This window comes from Xyrauchen texanus, chromosome 46 (genome assembly GCF_025860055.1).
Source record: "Xyrauchen texanus isolate HMW12.3.18 chromosome 46, RBS_HiC_50CHRs, whole genome shotgun sequence".
NCBI lineage: Eukaryota > Metazoa > Chordata > Actinopteri > Cypriniformes > Catostomidae > Xyrauchen > Xyrauchen texanus.
This window is the reverse complement of record NC_068321.1, coordinates 15,186,298-15,206,008: the sequence shown is the minus strand read 5'-3', so window position 1 is coordinate 15,206,008 and position 19,711 is coordinate 15,186,298. Positions and strand designations below refer to the sequence as shown.

Here is a 19,711-nt window from a genome sequence, read left to right as displayed (position 1 = left end):
GCAGTATCAATTAAAAGTAAGTATAAAATAAAAGAGAGCAGAGTAGTGCAGTGAAATGTAGAGCCAGAGGTGGAGTGTGGAGAGTGTCAGGGTGGGTACCGGGCATTGTTGATAAGGCAAGTGGCGGATGGGAAGAAACTGTTCTTGTGGCGTGAGGTTTTTGTCCTGATGGACCTCAGCCTTCTGCCAGAGGGGAGTTAGACTACATAGAATACTGTAACAGCACTTTTATGAACTATAATTTTTTTAAGTGAAACTACAGGACCGTTTAATGTAAATTAGTGAAGATGGTTAACATTTTTACAAGAAATACAAGAATATAATTACAAGAAATAGTGTCCAAATACCGGACATAAAATCTATACTTTCCATTATACAAATGCATGTAAGGTTTAATCTTATATCTTGATGCTTATTTAAAAAAGTTAATGGACCCTTTTTTTTGTTTGCTATACTGTATATAAAATGCTAAAAGGGATAGTTCATCCAAAAATGAAAATTATCTCATTAAGTTACTCACACCCATGCCATCCCAGATGTGTATGACTTTCTTTCTTCTGCTGAACACAAGCAAAGATTTTTAGAAGATTGTCTCAGCTGCATATGTCCATACAATGCAAGTGAATGGTGACCAGAACTCCAAAAAGCACATAAAGGCAGCATAAATGTAATCATAAGACTCCAGTGGTTTAATATATGTCTCCAGAAGTGATCCAGTTGGTTTTGGTTGAGAACAGACCAAATTGCAACTTCTTTTTCACTGTGCCTCTTGCCATTGGAGTCACTAGGCACGATCATGATTTCAAGCTTGTTTACACTTCCTAGTGTTTGATGCATGCGCAGAGTGCCAAATGGCACTATAGGAAGTGTAATCGAAGTTGAAATCATGAGCGCCAAGGAGACTGCTGTCAAGATGTACAGTTACATTTTGGTCTGTTCTCACCCAAAACCAAATGGTTCGCTTCAGAAGACATGTATTAAACCACTGGAGTTGTATGAATTACTTTTTTGCTTTCTTTGTGATTTTTGGAGCTTCAAAGGCCTGATAACCATTCACTTGCATTGTATGGACCTACAGAGCTGAAATATTCTTCTAAAAATCTTCATTTGTGTTGTGCAGAAGATAGTTTATACAGTATATCTCACTGAGTGAGTGAGTGAGTGAGTGAGAGAGAGAGAGAGATGAGACAAACTCATCCCACACCATGACACCTTTTGACCAGGCTCTGGTATTAGGAGGAAATCGCCTTTATTCACACACATTTAATCTGTTTATTTCAGAGATTCAGGGCCACTAGGACAGATATGAGCTCAGTGTAGAAGAGCTGACAGTGATAAAGAGCTAAATGAATGAGTTGGATGTTGCGGATAATAGATACAACCGAGAGCAATTCACGTTATTGTTACTCACTGTATTTTATGCGCTAGAGAAACTAGCGCGCAGCCATCTTGAAAATGTTGTCTTGGAACTTTCCTTCTTTCGGTTCTACGTAGATGCTGATGTCAAAGTGTAATTAGCTAGATTGATTTTTTAGTTGATTTAAAAGTTGATTTACAGGTTAGAGAGTTGTCATAAGCTATCATGCGTATTTTAAAGTGGTCAGGAGATGTCATAACAACTGTAAGCAGAGCGGGAGATTTTAAAACAAGAGTACATCATTAATAAATACACAAGATCCTACCTTCATGCAGTGGACGTACTGATGTGCCTCTGTGCTCATGAAACTCCAAGAGACAACTTAAAGTCATTAAAAATATCTGATCACCTTCTCATGTCATTCACCCATCGCATTATATTTAAGGTAAGCATATTTTTTTGTTAAACCAGAAAGGTGTTCACTTATATATTTACTTACACACGCACGTGAAATTGTTTGTTTTATTTTTTATTCCGTTTACAACCATTTTAATCACATTTAAGCCTCTACAAAGATGTAGGGTGACAAATTAATTTAAAAAGTACAATTGTAATTTTCTTTAACGTTGAACTTGCATGTGTAATGCGAGCTGTCACTGTTAGAAATGTAACTACACATTTTGACAAATTATTAACATGCAGAAACCTAAAAATTAAAGAGAATGACACGTATAAGAATTAAACGCTTGTATTATGAAAAAGTGCAGTGTGTCATAGCTGTCTGAATGTGATCTGAAACAAACATTTACGTTGACAGAAAAACACCTCACGAGCATTTTCACGTAGTAGGGTGCTGAAGACTCACCATCAACACCTGGTGAAAAATACTTTTTGTGCTTCCACACGAAATCCATTTTGATCGACTCTTGTAGCTTCAATACAAATAGGAAGGTAGATGACACAATTTGGAAGAGTGGAGTGCTGAAAAATGGCGGGGTTGAATAGCGCGAGGTCAGACTTAATAATAAACTGATTGTGTGTGCATGTTGGCTTATTAGTATATACTTTTAATTTGATCAACTTTGAACTTAAATATTAAAACAGGCAACTGAAAATTCTGTCATTGGAATATGAATGCTTAATTAGCCTGACATCTACACCATTTTGTTTTACGTTTTAAACGAAATTTCAAGAAGAGTTTTTTATCACATTCACAAAAATGTATAGGCAGCTTCCCTCACCACATCACTCCCATGACACTTCTTTCTGCACCCAACTCTACCTTTATTTCTATTATCTCTATCCTTTCGAAACTAACTTCTGTGAATTAAGTTGTCTGGGAGAAACAAGTATCACTCTCTATCCCCTCCACTATGGACAGCAAGACAAATTTGTTTACCTGTATCACTCTTTAAGGATTAAGGATTATATGAACATGTAAATCAATAAATTATAGAAAAGCTAATGCATTGCACAATGAATAAGTGCTTCTGAATCATGCTGATCGTAAGCATTTGTTCTCTTCCAGTAACAGGTATTCAATATAATTTTATCATTACAGCTAGTATAGACAGTATATCTTTCTAATTTAAGTAAATTGGTCTATTTAGAAATGTAGAAAAAGCATTTTAAAAGAAAAGGGCATTTTATCTCTCACATACTGTAGATTTTTTGTTTCAAAGAGATAACTTGATCTCTGTCATCAAACGAGACATTTAAACTGCAACAAACCAAAGATATAAAAAGAAAATTAAATGTTAAAGAATTTGAAATACTAATGTGCTACCTTAAATGCCATTGTATCCAGCTGTAGTTATTAAAGCCTTTTGTCTTGTTCTAAACTTTAGTGTTACTCTTTCGTGCATATCCATTTTTCATCTATTATATACATGATTAACATTGTGCTCAAAAGTCATGGACTGCATCCCACTTCACATACAATCCGTTCTAAATAGAATTCAAGTTAAGAATTAGTGCATCCCAATTCATAGCTTGTAAAATATTATAACAAAGATGACCAAATGTTGAACTATTTCCATTAGACTTTCTTAGTATGCATCTGTGCATGCTTTTGAAGCTAATATTGCTGCCCTTTTTTCAGGTGTAGAAAAATGACCAGGAACGCAAAGCGGAAGCTACCTCAACAGTTTTTAAATGTGTGAACCAACTAGTAATGATAAATTTAAAAGTAATGAGCATATCTATAGATTCTAGAACTTGTATGCAAATGAAAACAATATGTGGCAAAGGAAATCACTTGGAAAGTACATACTTTTAGTGTACACTAGAAGTATGCAAATTAGGAGGCTGCTTTGGACAATTAATGTAGGTTTGTAAAACAATGGTGGGACAATGTTAGCAGTTCACACAAGTAAACAACAGTGTCATCTTGTGGCCTGGAAGAAACTATAACGAACTCTTGCACTAATAGCAACGTTTACTTAAACTCAAGGGCACTCTCTTCTATTCAGTCTGTATACTTTCTTTCTTTATATATAGATTAGTTTGTCTCTTATTACCCTCTTATTTCTTGGTTCCCCCCAAAGACAGAGCTGTGAGTAGCACTTGCAAACCAAAGCCAGGCGAACTACAGAAAAATGTATCATTACATAAGGTTGGTCTTTTTCAATTTTTCTTTTGGGTAAAAAGGCTTCTGTACAGATGATCTTTATGATTTAAAGTCCTCTGGATGTTTTGAAGTGTATGCCCTTTGTCCTGTTTAGAGGACCTTTCTCCATATCCGACTATTGACTGCTTTAGGACGTGTCTTGAGGGATCTTTTCCGTAGGCTGCCGATTATTTTACCTGTTGAGGAAGGTAATAACTTTGACACAAATGCTTTTTTTGACTTTACAGGTGGGGCTGACAGTTTTCAGTAATTGAAACAGATAGAAAAAGTGCTATATGGTTTTTAAGAGAAATTTAATGTAAAGTTAACTGCATCCAGTGTAGCCTATTCTAGTATTTCCTAACCTAGTGTCTGTGGAGTTTACTTGCCTCTTATGCACTCCACTCGAGGCTCCTCCCATTGACCATCTGTCATACAGCGCACCACAGACATGTGGCGCTGCATGAATCCACTGTCACACTGGTATCGAATAATCGAGTTAACAGGGTAGCGATCTCTGTGATTGCCTAACATCTTGGCATTCTTTACCTCAGGAGGTGATGAACATGTGACTACAGTGAGAAAAGAAAAAAAAACCATTTATCTTCCATATTTATATTCCAAGGCAATAGTACTTGATCTGCATTGACAATATCCATTGTACATCGTCCAACTTTAAAGGAATATTCCGGGTTCAATACAAGTTAAGCTCAATCGACTGCATTTTTGGTATAATATTGATAAACACAAAAATGTATTTTGTCTTGCCCCTTCTTTTCTTAAAAAAAAGCAAATGGTTTCAGTGAGAACACCTCATGCAGGAGTACTGTGTTTTTTAGAAGCTGTGTCAGGGTAAATGGAACCTCAACTTTTAAAATTGCATGTCGAGATCAGTGTTTGGAAAGTTGCTTAAAAAAGTAGTCCACTACAAATTACTAATTACTTCTCTAAAATTGTAATCAGATCACTTTGCTGATTAATTAATGGAAAAAGTCATCACATTACTAATTTAATTTAAAGTAACTTTCTAAAACACTTTTGACGGTAAAGTTTTTTCTGAACATAACTCATTTTTTAAACGTGTTCTAAATAATATTATTATGTGTAACCTAAATAATGTACTTAAATGTAATTTACTTAATTGTAAGTCAGTAACTGTAATCTGATTACAAGAATTTAAAGTGTAATGCATTACACTACTTATTGAGTTAAAAGTAAGTTGTATGGAACACCTGCACTCTGTTATGTTTGTTGCGCTGTGTTTAGCTTTTTAGTGCCAGAACGCTTATGTAAACACCCCCAAAAAACACATTTAATCAGGTTCAGGTGAAGCCGAAAGCAGCCAAGTTATACAGGGCTTCCAAGACTGATTAATGAGTGGGTTGTTGACTTGTCAATTTAAAAAATATATACAGTTTTGCACATCCCTAGTTATAATGAAGTAGCTTGAACAAGCTGCACTATAATTTTACTAAATGAATGCAATGACTGTAATGTCATTAAATAGCTGATTATGAAATACAGCAAATTGGGATGGACTGACTTGGCGCTAAATTTAAAGTCTATTATCTTCATACCGGGTCCACTTTTGCAAGTGAAAGGAAGATGGTAATTGCAGGGTACATCATTCCACTGGCCATCCTCGTGCCAAATCATTACAACACAGTCTTCTGCTTTGCTGAAGTAATTATCTGGCTGGTTGGGTCTCCAGTTTATATATTCCTGCAGAGAATATAATACCGCTTGAAATGATCATTGCAAAATGTCTTGGATCACATTCGTCACAAAATTTGGAAAGAATCTTGGAGGACTTATTTCTTACCAAAGGGCTTCCGTCTGTCCAACGAAACTCATTCTGCACAGACATGTCATTGAGTCCAATCCACTGATAGTCGTGAGCCTGAGCTAGGGGTTTTACAAATTTGTGAGCATTTACTATTAGATCAACAGGCATATCATCATTAGAAATGGGATTCGACTCACCTCTGACAAACTCTTGTTCTTGCTGGGAAGATATGCTAACCAGGTGAGAGTTTAGCTCCTGACAGTGCTGCTCAGCACTGGTCCAGGTCTCACGCTCTTCAAAATGAATGTAACAGCTGCCCATGAACTCTATCCATCCCTCAGCACATCTCTGCACCTCTGGCAATGCTGAGGAGACAATGAGTACTTCAATCTTCATTTTGAAGATATGAGCTTTTAAATAGAGGCTAATCATGAAAGGCTAGCTAAACTTACTCAGGTCTGTAGAAAGTAGCAAGTTACAAAGAAAAAGGAAATAGTGGTTGAACCTTAAAAACAATCTTTTTTTTTTTTTGCAAAGAGTCGATATTACAAAGACTCTTCATTATACTGACAAGACTAGCATAGCTATATGTTGTGTTTTGGAGGCCAGTGACCAGCATGGGATGCAAGTGTGCTGGTGTCTTCACCAGGCTGCATGAAATTTATTTTTTAAATAAATAAACTTTTACTTCCTCTACTGCTTTAGTGTTCTACTATTCTAGTCTTGGAAATTTGGTATGTAGCATTTACTTGTATTCTGTTCTCCCTTCGATAATTATAAATTGCTTTGCATGAAAGTATCCGCTAAATGATCAAATGTAAACGCTGGTCAAAGCAGGTCTTTTCAGCAGGGTATCTATATTTATTTCACATGCTAGATGGAAGAATTCGTGTTTTATGTTATGGTGAATTCTTGGTGTAAGATTAGATAATTGTGAGCCGCATGAGAGGAACATTTGTGCACATGAACAAACATTAAAATCAGTTTCCACTTACAACGACTAAACAAAGTGTAGTTATGGTCAATTTTTTTAGTATGCTGTAAATACTTAAAACTTTTTTCTTATGTATTGAGCAGTTCTCTCTGCTGAATCCTGATGGACACTGACAGATCGCAATGCTATCTTGTACAGAGAATGAGCCATCACCTCAGGGGTTTTGATCACAAGCATTAATTGAAGCTGCCAACGATAGACATATTCATGACACCGTTTCCAAATGCTAAAAAGACGATATTATAGATTTATAAGTTTTTTACCATAAGTAGCAAATGGCTCCTCAATAGCCTGTTTTGTTTGTAGAGAAACTGAAGGTGAAGTTGTGAATGCTGAGGTGGTTTGTAATGTTGTGTTTAAAGGTGACTGATCAGTGACATCAAACGTCTCTGTTGTGACATTAAGTTGCTCATCTCTTTCTTGGAGGAGATCACCAGTCTCATTGTCACTCAAGTAACCCTCATATAAATTACTATAAGTACTGCCATCTCCACTGATCTCCACTGATCCACGACCCTCCTCCTTCCCGGTTGTAGGCCTAGAGTTTAAGTCAATGACCTCATCGTTTGATAGAATTATGATCTCTCCACCGCTTCTCTCAATGTGGCCAGATGTTCCTGAACCAGATGTTCCTGAACCAGAAGTTCCAGAACCAGAGCCAAAGCCACTGAAATCACTGAAGCTAAATGGGGAAACACCAGACAATTCCTGTTTTCTAGATGTTCTTTCAGTCAGATCGATCATTTCTCTGTCTATAAATGACAGCCCAGAGAAGCCTGACCCACTCGATTCACCCCCACTGTAGAATCCACTTGACCCCGAACTGATAAGTCCACTGCTGAGTCCTGACAGAAGGCCACTAGATCCACTTATTTCTTGATGGAGTCCAGAAGCCTCCCCTGATTCATCTCCAGATCCTATTTCAGAAAAAATTATAACACCACTGCCACTACCACTCCCTTCTCTTGCCTCCTGAGGAAAGACTGAGTTAGAAGGCTGCCAGCTGAGTGTATCTGCACCTTCTATGAACCACACAAGGTAACCTGATCCTTCACCACTTTGGCCAGAACCACTGGGTCTCCCACTCCCAGATATGTACCCACTGGGTCTCCCACTCCCAGATATGTCCCCACTAGGTCTCCCACTTCCAGATATTTCACCACTTGGACTCCCACTTCCAGATATGTCCCCACTTGGACTCCCACTTCCAGATATGTCCCCACTTGGACTGCCGCTTCCAGATAGGTCCCCACTTGGACTGCTGCTTCCAGATAGGTCCCCACTTGGACTGCCGCTTCCAGATAGGTCCCCACTTGGACTGCCGCTTCCAGATAGGTCCCCACTTGGACTGCCGCTTCCAGATAGGTCCCCACTTGGACTATCGCTTCCAGATAGGTCCCCAGTTGGACTGCCGCTTCCGGATATGTCCCCACTTGGACTGCCGCTTCCGGATATGTCCCCACTTGGACTGCCACTCCAAGACCCATCTCCAGAACTGAAATCAGGAGAGCCTGATGCTGAGCCAGATATGTCCACTGACATGGGAGGGACGATTGGACGAGCTGTAACACACCATTAAAAGTCAGCACCCCTAAATATGACAATAATAGAACAAAGATTGGAGATATCGAAAGCGTCTTATACCAGGTCTCAGCAGCTCTGTTATATTCGTTTTGTTAAGTTCCATTCCAATTTCTGTAGCATTCAACGCATCCTCATCAAGGAGCATAGACAAATTTGCTGAAAAAATAATTAAGAATATGTGATATTAACACTCGCTCTTGCCTTAAAGGTATATAGTTTAGGATACTCAAGAATGAAAATACTGTCATCATTTACTTACCTTTATGTTGTTCTAAACCCAGTGTTTGTCAAAATGTTAGTCTCAGTCGTTATAAATTTTCATTGCATCTTTTTTCATATAATGAATGTGAATAGTGACTGAGGCTAACATTCTTCGCAAAATTGCCTTTTGTGTTCCATGAAAGAAAGTAAGTTGCATGGGTTTGGAACATGAGGGTGAGTAAATGATGACGGAATATTTGGGTGAACAACAGTCTCTCTTTAAATAGCAAACACTTGTATAAGATGTGGTACCTTTGATGCAATAGGCATCATATCTGGAGTATGGGTTTGGGAAGCCTGTTTGGTTTGGGTTGGCATAAATAGTGTGCACTCCAGTCCTGTTTACGCCACAACCAAAGTGTGGAATGCGGACAGGAAAGCGGACGCTGAGATCAGACAGCCAGCCAGGACTGCACTTGTGAAAACCCTGATTCCAGGCAGCGTAAAGTTCTCCAGTTGAGGCAAGAGTAGCACCTAGTTTTCTGCAATGGGCAACAGCTTCATAGTAAGTGAAGCCTGCCAGTGAAGTCTTGTGTAAAATCTCCCCTGAGAGATAGAGTCCAAGAAATTTATAGATATTACATTTATAAAGATTATATTTGATGAAATAAATGTATCAAGTGCATTGTTACTCTCATTAACAAAAACTAAAATGAAAACTACATGAAAACAATAAGCATAACTAACATAATTGGAAAAAGTTTAACTAAAATAAAATAAATGTTAATGGATACAAAAAAGTAATATACAGTATATTCAAATAATATAGAATGTCCATATAATTTATACATATATATAATATATACTGTATGTTATACTGGTACAATATGCTTTAATTAAATGTGACAATGACCCTAGTTAGCAAAAACACCGCCCAATGAAATTAAACGATGTTACAAAATTTTAAATGATATCACTTAAAGCATTAACTTTGGCCACCCTAAAACACTTAACAAAAAATAAAATGAAATAAATAAATTTACTGAAAAAAATAAAAATAAAACTAAACTGAAACTAGAAACACTAGTTAAAATAAAACAAAGTTATAGAGAAAAATAAAACTAAATTGAAAGGACAGTATATGCAAATATGTACTGTACTCACCCTTTAATTGCTCCATGTAACAGTATACATCATACTGCTCGTGAGCAGGCCTAACATTGTAGGAGCGTACACCTGGAGCGTTCTCCTGATCTCCAGAGCACTTATTTTGAGTATACACAATTGGATACCTATCCACAGTGCATACAGTAATTTCATGAAAGGTGTTATTGAAATAGTTCACACAAAAATTGACATTTTATCATCATTTACTCACCCTCATGTTGTTCCAAACCCACATGACAAGAATAGATGCTAAGCAAAACATACTCAATCCCCTCAATTTACTTTCTTTATATGGCAAAATTATGCCATGAATATGATTGGTGACTGAGACTAACATACTGCCAAACATCTGTGTTCCACAGAAATAAGAAAGTACACAGGTTTGGAACTGAATTTTGGGTGAACTACCCCATTTCTGAGCCAATATTCTAATGAATTCAACAGAAATGACTGAGTCAAGAAACACATAGAAAAGCATTTGTAAACAAAACATTTGCTAACCTCACAGTTTGGTCCTGTAGCCAGCCTGCACTGCATTGATGAAAACCAGCCTCATAAGCAGCCTGAAGGAGTTCAGGGGTGGCTATGACTGCACCCAGGTTTTGACAAGCTATCTGTGCTTCTTCAAAGGTATAAGCATGGCGCCTGGATTCAGCACGATAATGGAACACCACTCCTAGAGATTCTAGGTGAGAAAAAAAATATTAGGAGATGAAAACTGGAGGTGCTTTGGGTTTTCTTTTTCAGTTTGTTAGTGAGCTATTCAAGGAGTCATAAAGCAGTTAACTTTGCTGTAATTGGTAACCCTGCAGAGGGCAGTGTTTAGTTATGGGGAGTATCACTTCACTGCCTTGGTCTTGGTCACCACTTAAAAGGACAGTTAACACAAAAATGTCAAAATCTGTCATCATTTATGTTGTTCCAAACTTTTGCAACTTTCTTAGTGGAACACAATAGGAGATGTAAGGCAGCATAACAATGGTGTCTCAATCACCATTCTCTATTATTGTAAGTATGTATATATTAGGTATGTCCTTAAATATCGATTATTGATCAGCACGCTTTTTATTTATATATTTTTGAGGCATCGATATATTGAAATGAGCTGACATTTAAATTAGAAGCCCAGTTTGCTTGTTTTCCAATATACACATTTGGCCTCTGTTTAAAGTCGGCATGAAATGAAAATTCACCATATCTATTTTCTAAATGCATGTTATTGAATTGTGAACGATTTATCCATGAATATGTTTTATTTGTATTTTATTTTTTGACTTTGTAATCATTAATCAACATTGAATTACTCGATCTTCTGGTGAAACAACAGACTTCTGTCTGGTGACATATGCAGGACTTCTTTAGTCTGCTTAAAACCTGCCCCTTTCTTATAAATACCACAACCTTGCGTAGAGTTGAACGCAGTGTCAATTGCATGCTAGTGAAGATGGCAAGGTGTATTTCCATCTGTTTTCCTTCAAAACTATCGTTCCTTAACCGAAACTTCCTTGGTTACAGGTAAGCTGGCTTGAATTTCATTTAATTTACATGAATGAGGAGTAATAACAGCGAATTCACGGTTGTGTTCGAGACATTTCATGCCTGAATTGAGGCCTGGCCTGAGATGATCACTAATGAATACTTGCTTTGGATGTCACTGGAGTTTATTTATTTTTTGAATGCAGATATCTTGTGATGCACAGCATGAGTGTTTTTTTCCTTTATATTTAGTGTATTGTGATTCAAAACATGGTTATTTTTTACTCATTCTTTTTTCAACGGCTACAGCCTCTTCGCAAGCAAAGACCGTGATATGCTTGTGCGTATATGTTGTCATTTTGATCATAAATGTGTTGAGATCGCTGCTCAGTTTCACTGATAACTGGCTCTGACACTAGCAGCACAGTGGTAGGGGTGTATGTCCGCTGTAAACTTACATTCACATCTGCCTCTGTTCCGCTATGCAACAACATCCATATTTTCACAATCCAATCAACAACCAATGGATAAACTCAAACCCTAAATTTGTTTTGTGTGCGACCACCTTTAGTTTACCCTGCCGATTACACTTTATCAAAGTTGTCTTGAGAAATATATTTGAAAACACAAATACGATTGTGCAACGAACAGCCCTATTTATATCTGGAAAAACATTTTCCAGATATGAAGTATATCGATAATTATCTGGAAAATCCTCGTATTATCAATGCATGAAAAAGGCATCAATCCCATGCCTAAATAAAAGTGAAAATATGACTAACATTCTGCATAACATCTCCTTTTTTGTTCCACAGAAGAAAGAAAAGAATACATGTTTGGAACACCATGACGGTGAATGAATGATGACTGAATTTTCCTTTTTTGGGTTAACTATCCCTTTAAATTTATACTGCCATGCAGGGGTAGATGTCAACCTACCATTGCAAACGTCTTTGACTTAATTCTGCAATTTTACCCAATACAGAATGCTTTGTTGAGAACAATATAAACAAAACATCAACTTGGAACAAACAACATTCACCCTCTTACCAGCGGTGATATTGTCCATGGGAAAGTCATATCCCAGAAAAGGTTGAGCAGTGGCGAAACCGATGACTTCGTCTTCTATCTCAGTTATGTTGGGAGGTAGAGATAGGAGGCTTTCCACATTGGTAGTGTTTTCTGTCAGTAGTTCCTCAAAGTGCTCACTCTCAGTGATCACCTGTTTAGTATAGTCTAAAGAGCTTGAGGTAACTGTTGCCACACTGAGTCTGGAATCTGTGGTAGTGTATATTTCAGGGAATGGCGAGGGAGTTGTTAAAACCTTGTCTTCATGTTCTGCAAAATAATAAAGTTCTTATATATTACTGGGATTATTAATGATTTTATGTTACACTTAATGATGTGAGATGATGATTAATATGGTATGGGTAAAGGATTTTAAGTGCATACACAGCAAAGTAGAAAATGCAATAAACACACAACAATGAATTCACTGTGCATACCTCGATAACAGATTGCATCATAGCGGGAGTCCGGGTAGGGGTAACCAGTCTGATTCGGGAACAGGTAAACAGTTCGAACTCCCAAAAGCCCTCCACCGCACTGGGGTCGAGCTATGTTAATGGGGTACCGTACGCTCCTGTCGGCTAGCCAGCCAGCATTGCACATATCCATGCCAGCCTTCCATGCCAGGTAAAGTTGCCCTGTGGTGGCCAGTTGGGCACCGAGGTTTGCACACTGCTTGTCAGCCCCAGCAAAAGTGAACTTCTCCACAGATATGGAGTAGAACACTTTCCCTGTGTGATGAGGAGAATCCATAAAGTAAAAACACCGGAAAGCACACAAACTCTGACTAAATGGATACATCATAGTATGGAAACACTGGCCATGGTACCTGACATTTTTTCTGCAAAGCAATACACATCATAAGTCTCATTGACATCTCGGACTCCATATGTTCGTACTCCAGGGAAATTTTCTTTGTCTCCGTAGCAAGGCTCCCTTGGCTCATGAATGGGATACCTTAGGGAAATTGTATAAATTGTGATCATAATTATTAACTTTTAAGATTAAGATTACATTTTCAAAGACCCCATGAAATCAAATTTTTAGTTTTGTGGCTTTTAGTTAGTCTTTATTAGCTTTGAAGACATCAATTTGCTAGTTTATCCTTAAAAAGATGACAAAATAAACTATTAGCAGATATGTGCATCAGTGGCGGAGCTAGGGGTCGCTAGGGGTAAGCCTGGCCACCCCACTTGCAATTGCTGTTTTGGTCATTTTTTGGCACAATTTAGTTCTTTAGGGGTGAAATCATCTCTTTACAAATGCACAAAATTAACATGTGTGCACACCAAGTTCGCCAAACCTCTCCGTCCCGGGTGTCATTGTATCCACTCAGCCCGGCGATATAAAAATGCTGCCCAAACATTTCTGTGCCACCACAGACTGATCACTTCCCCCTGCCTGACCACCCTTTTGAAAAACTCCTGGCTCCGCCCCTGATGTGTATTTAAAATGTACTTTCTAAAATGTGTCTTTCTCTTAGGAAAATGGTCCAAACATAATGATGACTTATCTTGCGCTTTTCAGATTTTTGTCCAATCAAATGCTCTCTAGAATGGGAATGCGACTTTGCTTTTTGGAGCTTAAAGTTCTGGTCACCATTGACTTGCATTGTACAGACCTACAGGGCTGAGATATTCTTCTAAAAATCTTTGTTTGTGTTCTACACATCTGGGATGGCATGAGGGTGAGTAAATGATGAAAGATCTTTCCTTTTTGAGCGAACTAACCCTTACTGTCCAACAAGTAGCAAGTCATGGTTATTGGGTGTGGCATGGCTAAAGACTGTATTTTGTTGTCTTTTAAAAATTACATGAAATCAATTACTTATATTGCACCATAAAAAATGGTGAATTGAGATTTTTTGTGCTATGTATTAGGCTTCTGCATTTTTACATTACCTCACAGTTTGGTCTGAGAGCCAGCCAGCATCACACTGATGGAATCCATCATCATAAGCAGCTTGTAGCTGTGCAGGGGTTGCAATTACAGCACTGTTCTGGATACAGGCTGCCTTTGCTGTCTCAAATGTTAAGGTATATCGGGTAGAAATTGCTCGGTAGTGGAACACAATACCTGTACAGATTGATCAATTAATTTAAAGGAATAATTCACCCAAACATAAAACTTTCAAGCTTCAAAATAAAATAAATAAATAAAAAATCCATACAAATATAATACAATACAAGGATATGTGCTTTATTCCAAGTATTCTCAAGACAGATGATAGCTTGCGCAAGGGACAGACCAAACTTTAAAAATCTTGATATCCACTCATTTTAAAGCTTTAACTCTTTAACTGTCACTTTCAGTAATTTCTGTTTTATACAAGACATCCCATAGAAAATAAAACTAGTTGACTAAACAGCTTGGGAGGGCATTACCTTGAACTTGCATTTCCACTGAATCATAGTTATCTTCAATTCCTTGCATGACCTCACATCTGTAGGTGCCAGAGTCACTGGAACGGAGTTCTGAGATCTCAATGGTAGCATCAGTTGGCACTATGGGATAATTAACCATATGGACCCGGTCCAGGTAGTCTGATTGAACCTGTACTAGGCCCCCGGTGGCAACCAGAATAAGGGTTGTCCTGCCCTTGTAAATGTAGCTCCATTTAATGCGGTGGGACAGAGGGGCGATGGTTGGGGCACCAGGGTCATGCACAGTGTTGTCCTGAAAGTAGCAGGGAATACCCATGCTCCCACCCAGCAGGGGGCGCAGTGGCTCTTCAGTAGGAATGCTTACAGTAAGGGTGCTGTCCTGATCTGTAAAACAGAGGTAAAACATGATTATCATTATATTATACTATTTACAAAAGAAACACATTTGAGCATGAACAATAGAAATGTTGTATATAAAATTTTACATATAGTCAGTAATAAAGACCTTTTTTTAACTTCTCTTTTACAGAAGAGTGCATTTATTAATTTTTGTCTGTTTCGATGTCAGAGTTGTCTTTGAGTTATACTGACACCTAGTGATGTGGATGCTGCATTATGTTAACGCAATAGTTCTTAGTTATTGATGCCATTGTAGAAATGCATTATTTAGACTTAGCCATGATTAATATATTCCATAAGTGAAATTGTTCGATTATAGATACATAGGCTTTATTCATAGAAGCACCTTATTTAATTTGTTTTTTAAATGAAAAAAAAAAAAACACTTTTATTCATGTAAAAAATCAAATATGCCACTTCTATGAATAAAGCGTTCCATACAGAAGTGATCATCCAAATGCCCTATTCCCTTCAAAGACTGCACCATACTGTGAGAGCTTTGGAGGACCGAAAGTTGTGGGGCTAAAAAATTATGTTCATTCAAACTATTAAAATAATTTTTCGGGAAATTCTGTTTGAAACTTTCTTACAATATGACTATCATGCTTGTTATCACTCAGAATTTAGTCTCAAAGTGTTCAAAGTGCCCTTCGATGGCATAATTTATGCAGTTTGGAAAGCACGGTACATTCTGTTCAATGGCATGCACTATATAAAGTTGCGTGAAGGTCCTAGATCACATCTTATGTTCCACAACTTATGTTTTATGAGTTTTTTTGTTTACTGAAATTTGTTTAAAAGATGTTTTTTCAATGTTTCATCAGCAGAACGATCCAAAACCATTTAAAAAACCCTATAACCCATTGAAAAGACTATCCCTCTTGACTCATTGTCATACCTGTAAAAAATTAAAGATGGCGCTACTATGAAAAAGGTTCAATACTGAGTTAAAAGAAGTAGATTCTGGCTGGTCATGTGATCTCAACATGGCAGCCCCCATGTGGCGGTCCAGATTAATGTAAAATAAAGTTGCGTATACTGTATAATGCTACTGATATGAGTCTTCATCTCATGTGAGTGCACTTAATTTTAAACAGTTTTCACAAGTACTATTCATTTCTGTAATGCTAAACATGTCAATGAAGAAAACATTACTCAGTGCACAATTAATGCATTTGATTAAAAGCCATTGCTGAAATGTATTAAAACAATAAGCTCGGGGGAAAAAATCCTTTCACTTACCAGCCATGTCTCCAAAAAGTATTGTGGCGGAAATTACATGGAAAAACGCACACAGCAGAAACAAAGAGCCCATGTTTGACCTAAAGGAAGACACAGAGTGGTCATTTTACATTAATGTACAGTTATGTATATGCGTTTGTGTATACATTGTGTATATATACATACGTATATAACTAAAGTGAAGCATTGAACTAAAGCCACAACAACATCCAATGGTTCAAATATCAGTAACAAACTGCAAATCTCTCAAGCCATTCTGAAGGTAATTTCTCTGTTTCCTAGGCTTTTAAACAAACCTGATTGAGCTACTGTACTCTGGGCGGAAATTTGGAATTGAATGAAAACAAGATGTCATTAATTCACTCTCCCATTTAAAAATTCACACGTACACTCCCTTTCTCCATCAAAAGAAGAAAAGCTCACTGTTTGTGGCACAGGAAGTGTTCTGGACTTGGTAAGTTGAATTTTAAACAATTCATATAGTTGAATCGGCTAGGGGAAAAAACTGATACAATTTGATGGTGTGTTTTTAAAAAGCTAACATTCAGTTTGATAATGAGCACAGTGATTCATTCACTACTTTGCTTAATTTTTTCTTTTTGGCCATTGCACAGGTTTTTCTGAATCAAGCTGTTTTAAATGCACTGAGCGAATGTAGGAGACCTCCATCCTGGCATGGCCCTGAAGTAGCTTTTTATCTCACACTTCTAATTCTATGAAAGCCTTACTTACTGCTGTTTTACTGGTTATATGCCAATTGAATCAAATTTAACAACCAAAGACAACACTTTCTAAGCACACAAATAAGGTTTAAATTGTAGCCCCAAACCCTAAAAAAAAAAAAAAAAAAAAAAACCTGTCCAGTATATCGCTATTTATTTATTTTAAAATTATATTTACACTATTTCATTTATATGCATTTTTTTCAGACACGCCACAGACAGGATGTTTTCACATATGTAAATAGGTCGAAGGAAGAGACGCGCCACATTCAACATCTACTTGAAAGACGGAAATATGTCAACTCAGCTGTCTGAGATGAGTCATGGACTAGAATCAAAGGAATTGTTCATTTAGAAATGAATTGCTCACTATCATCTTCCAAATCCATACACTTTTATTTTTGTAAGATTTGTAATGTAGCACAGTAGTTCATAGTGACCACATCTGCAAAAAAATAAAAAAAATAATCACCATAGAAGTATAATAAAATTAGCCCATTTTAGACTTTGAATCTGGACCCAGACGTGGGCTATGAGTGAATATCGACTTAAATTTTGATCTGTTTCTCACACATCTATCATATGGCTTCAGACGACTTGGAATAAATTACACAAGTCACATGGGGTGTTTTTTTGGTGCATTCGTAGTGTTAACAACTTACATTTTACGATGTATTTTTGATGTGACAGTAACTCACTTTTCACCCTTTATAAATACTTTGAGCTTTAATGAAAATGAAAGCATGGTTTTAAAAGATAGATTATGACTAGTCTTGGATTAAAAGTAATTTCATAAGTACTGTACATAACTTGTGTTCCCTTAACACTGATAGCCAAAATTTTTCAAGTAAGATGTGAGAACAGTTGTATGTATATAATTATATTTATAACACACACACACACACACACACACACACAAATGTTCACAGGCAGTATGTATAGCAATACCCTAATACCCTTTTGCCCTAATTAGCAAAAATGATGTCCTAACTGCCTAACTCCAATCTGTCTCATAAAGGCCAGCTGTGTCATATCACAGTCCCACCCTGGACTCCCACTCTTTTAATACGACCGGTCACACGTGCCTATTTAAATGTTGTTTAAAAAATGCCTCCAGTTATATTCTGGTCTTGTGAAGCAGGGGTGGAGAGAAGGCTCTCACAGTATCCCCATTCAGCCAGAGTATGTTCTCTTCCCATCAGGAATAGGCCAATAAGCAAAGTTCTGTTCCTGCTGTGGTCTGTGCACATGGACGCAGGCCTGCATTAAAGCCAATGTAAACACTTCTATATTCCACAGGAGGCCCAGACTCACTAGAGCCCCAAGAGAGCCACAAGACCAGAACACTGTCCACATTCACACACATAAGGTAAGCAAGCCCTGTACTAATATTAATACCTGCATACTTCTTGAGTACATACTACTCACTGTGAAGACATACATTTGGCCATAGATGTTCATTATTATGCACACTTGCATTGTTTTTGGAAAGATAGTTTAACAACATCACCTTGCCCACTAGTCTTATCAGTAGAATTTTTCAAGATGAAAAATTTGACATCATGTCTATTCATTAAAATGCCATCAAAACTCTTTGGTTGGATACAAGCATCAGTTGACAAATTATTAAACTGCATGTTGAATTGAAATTGTACAAAAGGTACAAACACCAGTTATTTCAATGTGCCTACACAAACACCTAAATTACCCAAACTTCAAACTATAATTGCTTTCCTGTTGATGTTGTCTTAAGTCCCAAAACAATAATAAAAATAATAGTACAATTATATAAGTAATAATTCATCATTTTTATTCTTATCATTAAAATTTGTGAATGATAAGAATAATAATGAATAAAAGAAAGTTATATAGGTTTTACTCAGAAATTGAACAGATAGGGAACACATATTAATACACAAAATAATAAATACATTAGCAAAAACAATATATCATTAACAAAATATTACATCTAATACAATTTGAGAAGTAGCCAATCACATAAACATTCAAATAGTAATGCTGCATAATCCATCTAAATAATCCAAAATAACATAAATCTTACCAAAATAGTATTGTCCCTTCTTGCTCTTCTTAGTTGATTTTCTTTTTTTTTGTTTTTTTTTTGCAAGGTCCTTGTGTCTTGTATTAATTTGTCAGTTGGGAAATGACAAAATCCCTGGGTTTTTGGACTGCTTGCATTCCCTGGATGTGTCAGGGGCAGAAAGGGATCTTATTCAAATTGGGCACAAGTTTGGCAAAGTGAGTGAGAGAGAGAGAGAGTATGAGAAGGGCAGAGAGAGGAATAGAGGGGAGAGGTCTACATTTTCAAATGACAACTTTACCCATAATGCATTTGCCATCCCAGTATTTCAAATAACATGAATCATTTTCTAAATTAATTGGAAATAGAATCTGGAAGAATTTGTATCATTTGACTATATAGGAAATTATTCATTCATTTTTTTTGTGCTTTTGTTTGTTGTTGTCTCCAAGGCATTACAACTATAAGAAGTGTTATAGAAAGAATTTCCAATGAACAGATAATATGACAAATGTTTAGATTGCAAATAAGATAACAAAGATAACACATTTTTACAAATTGGCTCATACAAAAACAAACTTTGAGTCCCATAGAGAAAAATAAATGGTCGGCCTACAACAAACAATGTTATTAAAATTTGTCCTACATTTATCCCCTAACCCAAATCTAAAACAAAAAAGTG

General features: G+C 36.8%; 1 protein-coding gene across 1 annotated transcript; it reads right to left on the bottom strand.

The window, feature by feature from the left end:
• Positions 1-1,003: 1,003 nt before the first annotated feature.
• LOC127638216 (aggrecan core protein-like) lies at positions 1,004-19,197 on the bottom strand. Its single transcript, XM_052119639.1, has 17 exons — positions 19,051-19,197; positions 16,267-16,346; positions 14,626-15,009; positions 14,143-14,317; positions 13,071-13,198; positions 12,679-12,972; positions 12,224-12,511; positions 10,199-10,382; positions 9,695-9,822; positions 8,843-9,136; positions 8,390-8,485; positions 7,009-8,307; positions 5,949-6,116; positions 5,788-5,870; positions 5,543-5,687; positions 4,355-4,537; positions 1,004-4,162 (listed from the first exon to the last, which is right to left on the bottom strand). The coding sequence occupies exons 2-17, from the start codon at positions 16,337-16,339 to the stop codon at positions 4,077-4,079; spliced, it is 4,008 nt and encodes a 1,335-aa protein (XP_051975599.1). The 5' UTR covers positions 16,340-16,346; positions 19,051-19,197; the 3' UTR covers positions 1,004-4,076.
• Positions 19,198-19,711: the final 514 nt, after the last annotated feature.

Bases quoted from the DNA above. Each gene is read 5' to 3' on its own strand.
- LOC127638216 (XM_052119639.1), bottom strand. From the start codon at position 16,339: ATGGGCTCTTTGTTTCTGCTGTGTGCGTTTTTCCATGTAATTTCCGCC. The intron at 10,383-12,223 runs GTAAGAGGGTGA...TTTCTCACCTAG, and splicing joins CATGGACAATATCACCGCTG to AATCTCTAGGAGTGGTGTTC. The intron at 9,823-10,198 runs GTTAGCAAATGT...CACTGTGGATAG, and splicing joins CTACAGGACCAAACTGTGAG to GTATCCAATTGTGTATACTC.